This window comes from Sturnira hondurensis, unplaced genomic scaffold, assembly GCF_014824575.4.
Source record: "Sturnira hondurensis isolate 20B ecotype Veracruz unplaced genomic scaffold, ASM1482457v3 Scaffold0000167, whole genome shotgun sequence".
Lineage (NCBI taxonomy): Eukaryota > Metazoa > Chordata > Mammalia > Chiroptera > Phyllostomidae > Sturnira > Sturnira hondurensis.
The window spans coordinates 7,795,320-7,809,000 of NW_028072798.1; the positions used below are offsets into that span (position 1 = coordinate 7,795,320).

The 13,681-nt window shown below is 49.9% G+C and overlaps 1 protein-coding gene across 1 annotated transcript in view; it reads right to left on the bottom strand.

Moving 5' to 3' along the window:
• The window catches only part of PRKN (parkin RBR E3 ubiquitin protein ligase), an 851,421-nt gene that overhangs the window by 381,510 nt on the left and 456,230 nt on the right, over nucleotides 1–13,681 (bottom strand). Inside the window, exon 6 of the mRNA XM_037059502.1 lies at nucleotides 4,193–4,308. Coding sequence (XP_036915397.1) covers nucleotides 4,193–4,308 — 116 coding nt within the window. The remainder of the gene's footprint in view (nucleotides 1–4,192; nucleotides 4,309–13,681) is intronic.

Consider the following 13,681-nt stretch of genomic DNA (forward strand, 5'->3'; position numbering starts at 1 on the left):
GACGTTTTACACACAGTGCAAACTCAAAGGACGCGGGTCCTGTAGCTGAATGAAAATTTAAGCCCAGTGTCTGGAAACGCACAACACAGCTATCTTCTACATGTTTGCACATATGTACGACTGCGCATGCGCGATCTGGAAGGCAGTAGCATGGGAACCTCATTTTTCCTTTCTGTATCTGTCACCAGACGGCGCCCACAAATGTGTTTTGTCAAGTGATTCGACCAATTTGTGAGCTGAGACCAAGCCTGGGTCCCACCTTTACAACCAGAAAGAGCCTTATAGGTTCCTGCTTCAGTTCTTGGATTTTTAAGGAGCCCCAAGACCTAGGTCTCGGAGATCATGTTATTTTCCTGAGGTCAAAGAGTGGGCGCAGAGGGCTTGGAGCTCCTTGAGTGTCAGTGATCACAGAGAGCGGAGAAAGTAGGGTCACAGTTGTTTGCATGGAAAACAATTCAATGATTAATAAATGGTAGCACGAGGGTAAGCTCTGTGCCCTGTGTCCCACAACTGGAAACCCACTTTGGTCCCAGCCCGTGTACTGGCTAAGCAACACTGTGAAGAAGGCAGATGAAATGGATGTCGATCTCTTTCTACATAAAGGCATTGTTTGTAAAGCACATGCATAAACAAAATTCTGACCTTGCTATCCGTTCTCTGCAACTTGTTTCAGGAGGCAGAAGCAGAGTTGGGTGTGTCCTAACCCATTCGCTGAGGCCAGCGTCACCTTGGCACCAAACCCAGACAGACACACTACAGGAAAAGAGAACCACAGGCTGACCTCTCTCGTGGACACAGAGGCAAACCTCCTCATGAAAATACCAGCAAGTCAAATCCAAAACATATAAAAAGAACTACACACCATGGTCAAATGAGATTCATCCCAGGTACATGATGCTAATTCAACACTCAAAAATGAGTTAATGCAAGCCATCATATCAACAGACTAAAAAAGAAAAATCACATGATAATATCAGTAGATGGAGAAAAATGTGGCAAAGTCTGACACCCACTCATGATAAAAACCGTCTGTGAACTAGGAACAGAGGGGACTTCTTCAGCCTCATAAACCCCGCGAGTCAGAGATCTACAGCTTCTGTGACTCGTGCCGGAGAGAAACTGCAGCCCTGCTCTGCGAGGAGGTGCCGGGCAAAGGTGCCCCCCACCCACGCTGTGCGACGTGCCCCCCCGCTGTGCGACGTGGGGGGGCCCACCCCCACCCCCCCCACCCCGTGCGACGTGCCCAGGCCTTGCCGACGGAATGAGGTGAGGAAGAGAGTGAAGGTGCACAGACCGAAAAGAAAGATGTGGAACTGTCCTTATTCACAGACAACACGATCGTGTGCGTGCAAAATGTGAAAGTTTCCAACAACTTCCTGGAAGGAAGAAGTGATTACAGCAAGGTTGCCAGATACAAGGGAATATATTAAAAGTTAATTACTGTGAAAATTTTCCATTCATCTCTCACAACAGAAGAGGCAAGTAAGTGAGAAATGATAGAATTTGCTTAAGAATTCAAAGGATATTCATGAACTAAATAACTTCCATTAGCAAACAGGCAAAGACCAACCATATGAACACAACGCCGGAAAAGATGCCCGGCGGCTCCCTGACACGGGCAGCCCCATTCTCACTAGAACGCCGCAGTGTTTCTGGGGACGCGCTCGGCACTGCGCAGCGGAACCGGAAACGTGCCCATTAGCACTGACGTGCCCGTTTCCATGGCCGAACTCCTGGACTGGAAGCATGCAACCAGTGAGTTCCGGCAAAGGACGTGGACTTCAGTCTTCAGGTCACACACACTTTTTAAACATTAGAAATGGCCCCAGTCACTAGCAATCGGAAATGCTTAAAAAGCGTATTCCCGTATGATGAATCTTAGGTTCATAAGGTTATTTTCATGTAAAAATAACCTGTTTTTACAAAATATTGCACGACAGGGAGAATTTATCATGACGCCACATTAAACAGAAAAGTCAGATACGGAATTACACATCCAACTTGGCCGCATGTAGCACGTGGGTGCAACTCACACCAGCACAACCCACAGGTGCACACAAACACTCGGACACACTGGAGGTACTGGAAAGAGTTAAACCACAATCTTACCACAAGGGTTCATTTTTCTAACACTTAAAAATTTTTACTGTGAGTGAGTTATTCCTAAAAATAAATCATAGCTGGGAAAAAACTCAGAACAATTAGCAAAGCAAAGTGTATTGGGGTGTGTTCATGCAGGGCTCTCTGACACCCCTGGGAGCGAACGCGTGGGCATAAGAAGAAATGACGCTTCCCTCTGTCTTACATACATGGTATTTCTCTGCTGCCTTCTAGGAGAAGAGACCTTATTTAACCAATTTTTGGATATACCTACACACTTAAATCTAACTGAGCATAGTCACTCCTATTTTAAAAATCCCTCAAAACTAGGAGAAAATTTATTGCAACAGACAACATTATTCATCCAGCAATCCTCTCCCTGTGCATGTAGAAGGTGGCTCGTTTCTTTCAGAGGACGTTGCGAGTTGTTAATATAAAGGTGGCGGCTTATTGATGGGATGCGGGGAGGGCAAAGCTCCCGGCAGGACAGTGCGATGTGGTCAGCACTGCGTCGAATTTGAATGGTTAGTCAACTTTAATGGAAAGTTTTAAAATACTGGCTGAGGGCTGTCTGCTGACTCGAGGAACACTATTTTGACTTTCTCCTTTGGAAAACTGAAAAGGGATTTAATTACCCAGTGCTGTCTGGACCCCTGGGCCCTCCTTCCGCACTCGCCAGTTCCTTTCCTGACTTACCAGGAGAGTCAGCTGCTCTTCCCGCACGTGGGAAGAGCCGGCCATGCGCCACCCCCAGCCTGGCAGTGGAGGCTGAAATACTGCACTTGGGGCAATGGCGGGTCGCCCCTGCCTCAGCCGGAACTGTGTCCTCAGCCACAGAAAATTGTCTCACCTTTATTCCTTTTTGGAAGCAAGTTTGCTCAACACATGTTGTTAAGGATTTTAGCCAGTAAGTTTTATTTAAACTTATTAAAGAATGGAAGTACCCTGTGAGGAGCATTAACAACCACTGATCGTGAAATCACAGAGCCTGCAGCAGCTTCAGAAGGTCACCCAGTACTGTCCCGAAGGACAAAGAGACACACCCTGGAATGACCAGTGTGTGCCGCCCGCCGCTGACTCTGCTCAAAGTCTGCCTCCAAAAAGGTTCTTCGACTTCATTCATTCTGGCATTTCACTAATGTTCTTCCTGGTCCCAGGGCTGAGGCCCCTGTATGGCAGTGTTTTTCTAGCCAACCTCAGGGAGTGTGTAATAAAACTAATTTCTTCTCCCATGTTCTACTCACAACCATCGACTCTGAAGATTAAACAGTCTCAGGTTCGTCCACTTTGTCATTGCTTTCTAACATGGAATTCAAATGGAGTCACTTGCCCCGTTCATTGCTAACAGCCCACAGGTGCAAACTCAAGGCCAAACCCGGCCCTCCACCTAGTTTCCTCTGACCTGGCACCTTCTTTCCACCCGGCAGGAGTGCCGAGCTCTTTGCCCCTGGTTAGGGAGCAGGTATATTTAAACAGTCCTAAAATTATATTCAGTCCTTTAAAGGCAACCATGAGGCTGATGTGGCCCCCGGTGAAAACGAGTTTGACACCCTTGTAATAGACCATCTCCAAATTTTCTTTCATTCCTTGTATTCGCTGAGATTAGAAATACCCAGGTCCAAAGCCAGCTACGTGCTTTCATTTTTGGGGTATGAATGCATGTACACAACGTGCCAATATAAATACAGAGAGATATGAGGGAGAACTAAAATGTATGGAACAGACAGTTAAAGAAATAAAACGTTACAGGCCACCCATTCTAAAAATAAATGGTGTTCACAAATACTCCATTCCTGACATTAGCATCGGTCTTATTTAGACCTGATAGTGATGCATGTGTCTGTATTTTAACAACAACTAGGAGCACACTATTTCGAGATACGAGCCATCTCCCTTATGTCCTAGGATCCTACTGGACGAGTGGGCAAGCTTGGGAGCTGGCCTTCGAGAGCTTTCCACACTAAAACACGCCACGCCAGGCAGACAGCGCCAAAACAGAACAGCCTCCCCTCGGGAAGGAGAAACCCCCGGGGATGGTCCACGCTCACGGGAAAGCATGACGCAGACAGCGACAGTGTCTTTGGACCCTTACCTGACGTCCACACAAGTTATGCAGGTGATGTTCCGGCTGTTCGTCGTGATCAGGTTCAAAGCTACAGATGTGTCTTTGTCAGAGGTCGGGTGTGCTCCGCATTTAAAGAAAAACTCCTGCAAGGTGGAGAAATAAAATTAAGAACATAGTCTGCATCTGGGCATTTTCCCTGGTCTAAACGCTTCCGTGGTAAACAATCTCTTCAGGCACGAGAAGAGATCTCACTGGGCAGGAGATGGACACACCTGGCAGCAAATCTCTCCAGGGAGACTCATGAGCTTGTCTCCCCGAGTGAGTCACGGGCTCCCTGCTGGGAGGGTCCGGGGGTCGGCTGGCCTCCCCTCCTTTTGCTCTTTGGGCCATGGAGCCAAGGACACAATGGGGCCCTGATGCCCATGGGGGCCAGCGAGTCTGGCAGAATGACTCCCTGCGGACGCAGGAGAAAGTCTGAAACGGCACCTGGCAGATGAGGACGGGGGCCCCTGAGCCAGGAAATGATTGGCCCAAAGTCAAACAGCCCCAGGTGAAGCCAGGAAGTGACCAAGGCTCTCTAAAGGGACCCCAACGCTATTTTTAAGTGTCTCTATACCGTTGGCCAGTTAGCAGTGAGAACATAGGGCAGGAGGAAACTGAGGGACGGCCGCTCCCGGGAAGCACACGGTGTGTGCTGACTTACCGACTGCACAGCGGACCTGCCGCAGCCTCCATGAGAGCCCGCCTGGTTTCTGCTTCCTCACATCCCAGAATTCCCTGGGAGACAGGCCCCACCCCCACTCCGGGCAGCTGGGGCACTGTGACCTGCCCCTCTGGCCTTGTTACTGCATCTCCCCAGGCCTGCTCTGCATACACGCCTTTGTTTTAGTTTTTCACGTAAGTCACATTCTTCAGATGGAAAATATCCTCGCTTCTCAACCAAAAGTTCCTTTTTACATTCCTTCCTTCTGCTGTTTCCATGGTTGTTCGCAGAGGTGTTGGGCCGCGAACCTCCCTGCTTCTCATCAGTCTCCGAGTCGTCCATGAGAATAACATCCGGCAGCTGGACGTTCTGTGCTGATAAAAACCCGAGGCAAACAGACCACAGGCTGACGAGAGAACGCTTGCACCCCCTGCTCACCCCTCAGCTTCACTGGCGAACAGCGACTTGGAAACTATTTGTCTTTAACCACGGGGCCTGGTGTCAGACACCAACTTCCCTTACAGCTCCGGGCAGCGGCTATTTTCTGTGCTGGGTCCCATGGGTCCCTAGTCACGTTCTCAAATCTGCACTGAAGCCTAGAAGGAGCCCTGGGCAACTTACAGATGAGCGGATGCAGCTGTGCACCAAGAACATTTTATAAAGATGTGCAGAAACTGGGCTTGGCCTGCAGGCGATAGGTCGGCTGGGCCTACACCAGACCCTGAGATATCTGGGAAACGTCTTATTCATGCTTCTGTCCTGGCAGGGGCTGGCATAGGGTAGACACGAGACAGATTTCTTATGTGAAAAACCTACAGACGTATTTCGTAAATGCTGCCGTGTCTTTTTAGGCATTTGACGGCACCTCTCTTGATTCGTTCTTCCCCTACTTGAATCAAACTAACCTGACCTTCGGTGAGCAACACCTGTGAGTCTCGAACCCCAGTGCCTCAGGAATACCTGGGGTGGGGGCAGGGGGCGCTTACCAGACACTGTCACCAGACTTTCGAGCTGCCCCAGGCTTTGGAGCCTTGTTCTGACGTGGGAGTTCGCATTTCTGACGGTTGCTCTGGGGTCGCCCCTTCGAGAACCACTGACTCGGCGGTGAAGGGAGTCCCCCTACCTCCCTCCCCACACCTGAAAACAGCGCCGCGCCTGGGGTAAAGCGTGTTCCTCCCTGCAGATCGGTAGTGTGCCCTTTGACAGAGAAGTGCCCCGGAGCCCGGTGTTGGAGCCTAGGCCGTTCGTGGCTGCGTGTGTCTTACCAATGCCAGGTGACACAGTCAGCCAGCCCCTGTCCTCCCCAGGGTCAGTGGCACGGTCGCTGAGCCCCCACCCGCCATCTGGAGCCCCTGGATGAGGGCCCGCCAATGGTCTGGCCACAGCCGACCGGTGGGCGGTGCGTTCGATGGGAGGCCGTCCGGGGTGCTGGCGGAGTCCTGCCCGTGGCCCCGGCCTTTTCCTGCGGCAGCCAGGACGCACCTCCCGCCACAGTGTTTTCTTCTTTCTAAACGTGGACTGCTCCCCATTCCCCTCAGTTTTTTAAATGCTACAAATGCTTCCAGGATGTGGAGGGAAAGCGTTAAAGCAACCCCTGACGACTGCAAGTAGCTCGGAGGCCTCGACTGGCCCTTGCGCACAGGGAGCTGCTGCGGCTGCTTTTTGCCGACGTGAAAAACCCTCACTCACAACACAACGTGACTCCTCCAAAGCAGCTGAGTTGGCTGGACTCTGGAGAAGGTCTTTCATACACAGATAAATAGACAGTATTTGTATTTTTTCTTAGCTTGCAGAAAGCTACTGGTAGACATTCAGCTAACAAATCACAAAGTGCTTGAACAACAGATAAAATTCAGCCAGATAAGAGCCCAAGTCCTTTATGGGGCAGGGGAGGGACGGGAGAGTGTTTGCAGATTAGGGTATAAGAAGTTACAGATCTATGGAATTTTCTGGTAATCCATACGATGTGATAAAATCCACATAAAATTGCTAACCTTGAACATTGAATACATATGTCTCGTCTGTGAATTTCAGCAATATTGCCAGCAGTTTTTTTAATGAAAAGGGCTTTTCTATGGTACTGGAGTGACTGGCAAGAACTGAGGAGGGTCCGAGATTTTGCCGGACTCCCAGACGAGCAGGCAAGGCTGCCGCAGGCTCGTGGGCACTGCCACCAGACACAAGACGCCTGGGTCGGAGACAAAGGCAGAGGGACATGTGGGCATCGTGAGCACGTTAAAAAGATTGTCCGGAACAGAGGTTGTGGATGACCTCTCGGGATGTGCAGGAATGCTCCCACCCGTGTTATGATAACAGCTTTTCCTGCAGACTACTTACACGGGGGTCTGTCCTCTCCTGTCCCACGCTGTCCCTGGGCCAGGGTTCCCTAAGTCTCCCTGACATCTCCAGTCTGCATTCAGAGCACCAGAACCACAGAGTGAGGCAGAACAGACGTGAGAGCCTGTTTAGACGGCTCTGCCTCAGGCACCCCTGCTCCCTCCCACAGGGCCGTCATCTCGGGCAACTGTCCGGGGGTTCTGTGTTTTGTTTCTCTTGACTGTTCAGATTTAAAAAATTCAAGGAAGCCACAGGCAAAAAACCCCTCTCCTTGCTCTTGTCCTTGACATCATGGTAGGATCTAGTCATTGGGGGCCCGATGCCCTTGGGTCCCCACAGGTGGCCCAGGAACCACGGACATGGGTGTGGCCTCGGGGCCAGGCTTCAGACACGACATTCCGCTCCATCCAGGGAGCGCCAGGGCTGGGCCGGCAAAGCCACTATCAAGTCGCCGTGGTTGTGCCCCTCCCCCACTGTGGGAGCAGCAGGGGAATGTTCTCGTTCACTAGGAAGATAGGTGTTGATGCTGGATCCTTAACTGTGGGCAAATTCAGAGTCAAAGTGCCCCACCCCCCCTACAAATGCCAGCTCACAGATACAGCCGCCACCACAACCAAGTGAAGCCACCCAGGCCCCATTAGAGCAAATGAACTCCTCCTCCACGGAACCGGTGGTTCCCACTGGCTGGCTCACCTCATCTGGACCCGGAGCCTCAATTCTGGGAAACTGTACTCAGTTATTGAGCCAAAATCTGTGACAGTAATTGGCTAGTTTTAGTTTTGTAATGGTAGTCTATTTTAAGAAATGAAAAAAAGAAGTCCCAGAATAAGACCTTAACTGTGTGCTTGGCTTTATAATGTGACCTGATAAATGCTATATAACGTTTTCCACCTCAGTAGCACCGAACAGGAAATCTGAAATCCAACAGGGTGGTGGTTTTAAGTTCATAGCAATGTGCTCACATTTTCACCACTTCTGTGGACGAGACTGGGTCCCCCTACTGGCTGCCCTCACTGGGTTCTGAGGTTTGGTCACAGCGTGCCTGTCCTGCCAGTGTTGACCACAGAGGCCCGGCCCCTCGTGGAATCAGACGCCCCCAAATCAGAGGAGACCAGTGGAATAGCTGGGAACAGTCCAGTTCAACGGCAGGTGGCTTTCCTGGAAGCCAGCCTCTCTCCTCACCGGGCCCTGCCGCCTGCCTCATGGCTCCTTGCCAGCGTCTCCAACCAGCAAAGGGGAGAATACAAACGAGTGTGGCAACAAAAATACCAACCAGCCAAACCGGAAAGTGAGACAAATATGAACAATCCAGTTGTATAAGACCTCAGAGGATCAGAAACTAAAGCGTGAACTCCGAACCCAGGCGCTGGGTCCCAGCTGACACAAACAGACCCACAGCTGCCGTCACGAGGCCCCACCCGTCCCAGGGGCTGCCCAGGCCCGGAGCCCGAGGCACAGCCCGGAGCCCGGGCCTTCCCACAGCTGGGGCTCTGCTCCCTGTCGCTTAAGGACTTAATGTTTGCCAGGTACGAACTCGTGTCCATCTTTATGAAGAGTTAAATTCCATGTTTAGACCTCAAATCCTTCCTCATCCTCACACCGAAGGAAAAACACCTTTCTCTGGGAAAGTGAAAGGGACACACAATTCTCACTAGAAGGCTGCAGTGGGGTCTCCGGTTTGCACGACAAAGCAACTGGCCACAGGCACGAGCCAGGGTTGAGTTAAGGAAACAGACCCCCGCCAGGCAGCCCAGCCAGGGGGTTTAATGCCGGGGCCTAGTCGGAATGGTGGTGGAAACACGGCAGGACCAAACGGGGACAGGAAGCCACCCCAGATCAGCAGACTTAGGGGCGCCAATCCCTGGGGTGGGGGGATGGGGAGGATGTGGCATGGCCCCCACTTAGAGGCTGGGCTGATGGGTGGGACCCGGGGGAGGGATGGGACAAGGTCACTGCCAGAGACGCCTCCTGACAGAAAGGGGGACACCCTGGCGTTGCCTTCTCTCCACCCTCACAGGCCCCCAGCCCAGGGGTTGGGGTTGCTTCACAGCCTGAAGCAAGGGGTGGTGTGGGGGTTGGGAGCTGGTGTTTGCTGTGGGTGCGTGGGCACCTGACGAGCCCAGCAGAGAGGGGAAGGGCGGGCGCGTCTGAAAGCCACCAGCAGGGGACTGGCGTGCCACTGGGAGGCCAAGCGTCTGAAAAGCCCAAATTCTTCAACTGTCACCTTTCTTAGTCGTGGCCCATCCTAATGAGCTTCCATAAAAGTAAAAAAACAAACAACCCCCCCAAACCCCTACAAACCACCCCCATACACTCAGATAGGGTTCTTAAAACTATATTAAATAAAAATACATAAATATGTACACTGTGTATTGTTTAAACTCAAAACCTGTCAAAAAATTACCCACCCACATTTTCAAATACGATGAACAGAGGCGCCTGTCACAGTTTATGAGAAAACAAGTAGCAAGCATCTTACATCTCCATCAAAGAGGCACTCGGAGTGACCGAGACACAACAGGCAGCCTGGCACTCGGAGTCACTCTAGCGTCTCTCCCAGCCCAGTGATTCTGTCAGGAGCTAACGAAGCAAAGAGACAGACACACAGTTCCGGGAGAGAACTGTGTGCGGGCCCTAACAGTTCCTTGTGTGGCTAGAAGCAGATTTATTATTATTATTATTATTATTATTATTATTATTATTGAAGTTATTGGGGTGACACTGTCTACTAAAATGACATGTACAGGTTTCTTGTAAGAAGAAATTGTTGGTTTTGCCTTATCATCCATTCTGAAGTTTCAGTATCAATGTTCGTACCATAATTTAACCCCCTCTGAGCTAAACCCTGACACATGAAGGACAATTTCCACACTGTCTGGTACAGAAGTGAAGCCTACAGGTGAGCCCTGCCCAGGCCCGGCCACCTGGTGATGTAATATGTAATAAAAATGAAAATGAAATTAAAAAATCCAAAAGGTGCTGAAAACAGTTTTAATTCTTTTCTTCAAATTTGGCATTCAATTTCATTCATGGTGAAACCTGACATGAACTGACATGATATTATTTCTAGTCTGTATGTGTCCAACTGAATGCGCCTACTCATACTTGTCACCTCAAAGTCATTATATTTAGGGAAGATGACGGGGTACAGACACTCCTGGACACACTTCACAGATACAAAATATGAACTGCAAAATCTTTCTAAAATCTAAAAAACTTATAAATTTACACACCTTTTGGTTCCCAGGGAAGTACATTCCAGTCATGTCTGGGGTTTAACTTCCCCCATCCCTGATATAACAGCAGACGTACGTGTGATATTATCAGTCTAGTATGTAAATGGGTGTGTCTTCTCTTCAGTTTTGTAGCCTAGCCAGACTCTAAAAGACAATATATATATTTTTTTATTTAAAGAGAGGGAGAGGAACATCAATGTGTGGTCGCCTCTCATGCGCCCCCTACAGGAGACCTGGCCCACAACCCAGGCATGTGCCCTGACAGGGAATCGAACCAGCGACCCTTTGGTTTGCAGGTCAGTGCTCCATTCACTGAGCCACACCAGCCAGGGCTACAAGACAATATTCATTATCCAAACTGTTTTTATCCCCTTCAGAAGCTAAAGGTTCCATGTGTGAATGTGAAAGAACAACCACACCATGGGTTTCACGTCCAGTTTCATGTCCAGGCAAAGCTTTCCAGCTTCCGATCTCACATCCACAAAACAAGATGTTCAAATATTTTGTTGTTGCCAGAGTGCGTCCCCCTGTGATCTCCCACAGACCAGGAGAGCTGGCCCCCAGGAGGGAGCACACAGACATGTCCCTGTTCCCTGGCCATCATCTGCAAGAGACGGAGGGGTCATTGTTTTGCAAACTGACATGACTCACTGTCCCGAGAGGAACAAGGTCCTCAGCACTTTTAGACAATCTCTAGAAGGTGGCAGTTATTTCAAAATCACAAGCACGTTATTCTAAACCAACGGTAGACAATGTAGAAGAACTACTTACTCGTGACGTTTTCCTGGGCAAGGACCCCCACAGTCTCTGCTGCCCTGCCCTCTCCCCTCGGCCCTGAGTCCTGCCTTAAAGAACCTATTCCCACTGCCCTGGAGGCTGTGTTCTCAGTGGCCTTGGGTTCCTGGTGCATGGTGTCCCCCTAGGCCGACTCTTCCTCCACCTCTACCACTCATCCTGCCTTTCCAAGGACACCCCAGTGTCCTTCAGGTCTCAGTGGCCCGGGCACCAGCCTGGGAGCCGTCCTGAGTCCCCAGGCAGGGACAGAGGTGTTTGCTCGTCGCTGTTGTTTCTACCCTCCAGCTGAGCACCTCCCCAAGCCCTTGATTTGTGGTACTGACACCCCCTACATGTCCAGGGGACCCACCGGAGGGCAGATGATGCCAGGGCACTTCCTGCTGGTACCCGGCCCAGGCCTGGGGCACAGCACGGGTCAGGTGGTGGAAAGAGATGGGCTGTCTCAGCGAATCTGAAGAGGAAGGTGGGCAAGTGCGGAGGGCCACTCTGGGGTGTGGGGCATGCCCTGGGGAGTGGCCGGACAGGACACTGGGAGCCGCAGCCTTCTGCATTCCTGGGAACTCAGTGTGCTTCCCTCTGTCTTTGGTTCGTCCACACCTTCCTCCACTTTATTGCCGCAGCTATTCCTGTGGCGGAATGTCCTGCACTGCTGATGCTGGAAACAGCCCCACTCTGGGACGAGGGTGGCAGAGGGCTGCTGTCACTCGGCTCTCCAAGCCCTAGCTGAGAAAGGCACCCGCTGTGACTTCAGAGTGCTCACCCTTGGCTGGGAAAGTGCAAGAGAAACGCAGCCTTTGGTAGCAATAACTCACACTCAATAATGTAACTTGGTTTTGGCTACAAGCAAAGAGAAATATTGAATAATAAAAAACCCCTGAGCTTTAAAACATTTTAAATGACTTTAGACGTGGAATCTAAACTTTTTCCCTTAAAAGTCCTTGTTTGTTTGGCAAGTAGAATTTAAAGCTTCTTTTAGTTCTGTTTTCTTTATTGCAGGCATCGTAAGGGACCATAAACACTCCACTCCGGACAAAAGTCGGGGAAGGAAAGCTCTTTATATATTGGACTTTAATAGTGTCTACAAGGCTGCATTTATTTTGTTTCTTCATTAGAAAAAGAAGAAAATAAAATGTAATTTGTAAATTTACCTCTGAAGTATGCAATACAGCAAAACTAAGATGAATAAAATATGAAATTGAGTATTTTTTTAATTGACACTTCATTTTGTCGAGTAGTTTTGGGTTCACAGTAACACTGAGAGGAAGGTACAGAGACCCCGTTCCCGCCTCCCGCCCTGCGAGTGTACCCTCCTCTATTATCACCGCCCCCACCAAGGGGTGGACTGTTACATCAGTGGACCTACACGGGCACATCGTAATCACCCCACGTCCACAGCTTACATCAGGGTTTGCTCTCGGTGTCATACATTCCACAGCTTGGGAGAAAGGGGCAACCATGTGTACCCAACACCGTGACCTTGCACATTGTATTTCCATTGCCCTAAAAACCCTCTGCACCCTCCCCACGCCTCAGCCCTCAATCTACCACTGTCTCCATAGCTTTGCCTTTCCCAGAACATCATATAGTTGGAACCAAACAGTCTGCGGCCTTCTCGCATGGGTTTCTTTTACTAGGCAATATTCCTCTTGGGCTCTTCAACATCTTATCATGGGATAATAGCTCATTTCTTTTCAGCTCTAAATAATAGTCGATCAGTACCTGGATGTACTGTAGTTTATTTGATTCATTCACCTACTGAAGGACATTTTGATTGGGTCCAACCTTGGAAATTCTGAATAAAGCTTTCAAAAACATTCATGCGTAGAGTTTTACTGTAAACACAACTTTTCAACTCCTTTGGGTAAATTCCAAGGAGCGCAACTGTCCCACCCTATGGTAAGACTGTGGTCATATCATCGAGAAACCACCAGGTCAGCATTCAGAGCGACTGCGCTGCTGCGCATGCGCACCGGCCGCGTCGGAGATTCAGTTGCGTCAAACCCCCTCCAGCGCCGGTTGCTGCCGGGGCCTCCGTTTCGGCTGCTCTCACACATGTGGAGTGGTGTCCCATTGTTTGAATTCTCATTTCTCTGGTGACTCGTGACATGGAACATCTTTTCACATGCTTATTTCCCCTCTGTGTATTTTTTGGGGGTGGGGTGGGGTGTCGTTAAAATCTCTAGTCCATTTTTCAGTTGAGTTGTTTGCGTTTTACTGTTGAGTATTGAGAGTTCTTTGTGTTTTGTCCTTTATCGGACGTGTTTTCTGCAAATATTTCTTCCAGCCGGTGACTTCCCTTCTCATAATCTTGATGTTATCTTTTGCAAAGCCAAAGTTTTTAATTTTAATTAAGTTCAGCTTATCAATGATTTCTTTCATGAACTGTGCCTTTGGTTTTGGATCTAGGTCACCGCCAACCCCAAGACCACCTAGGATTTCTCCCAT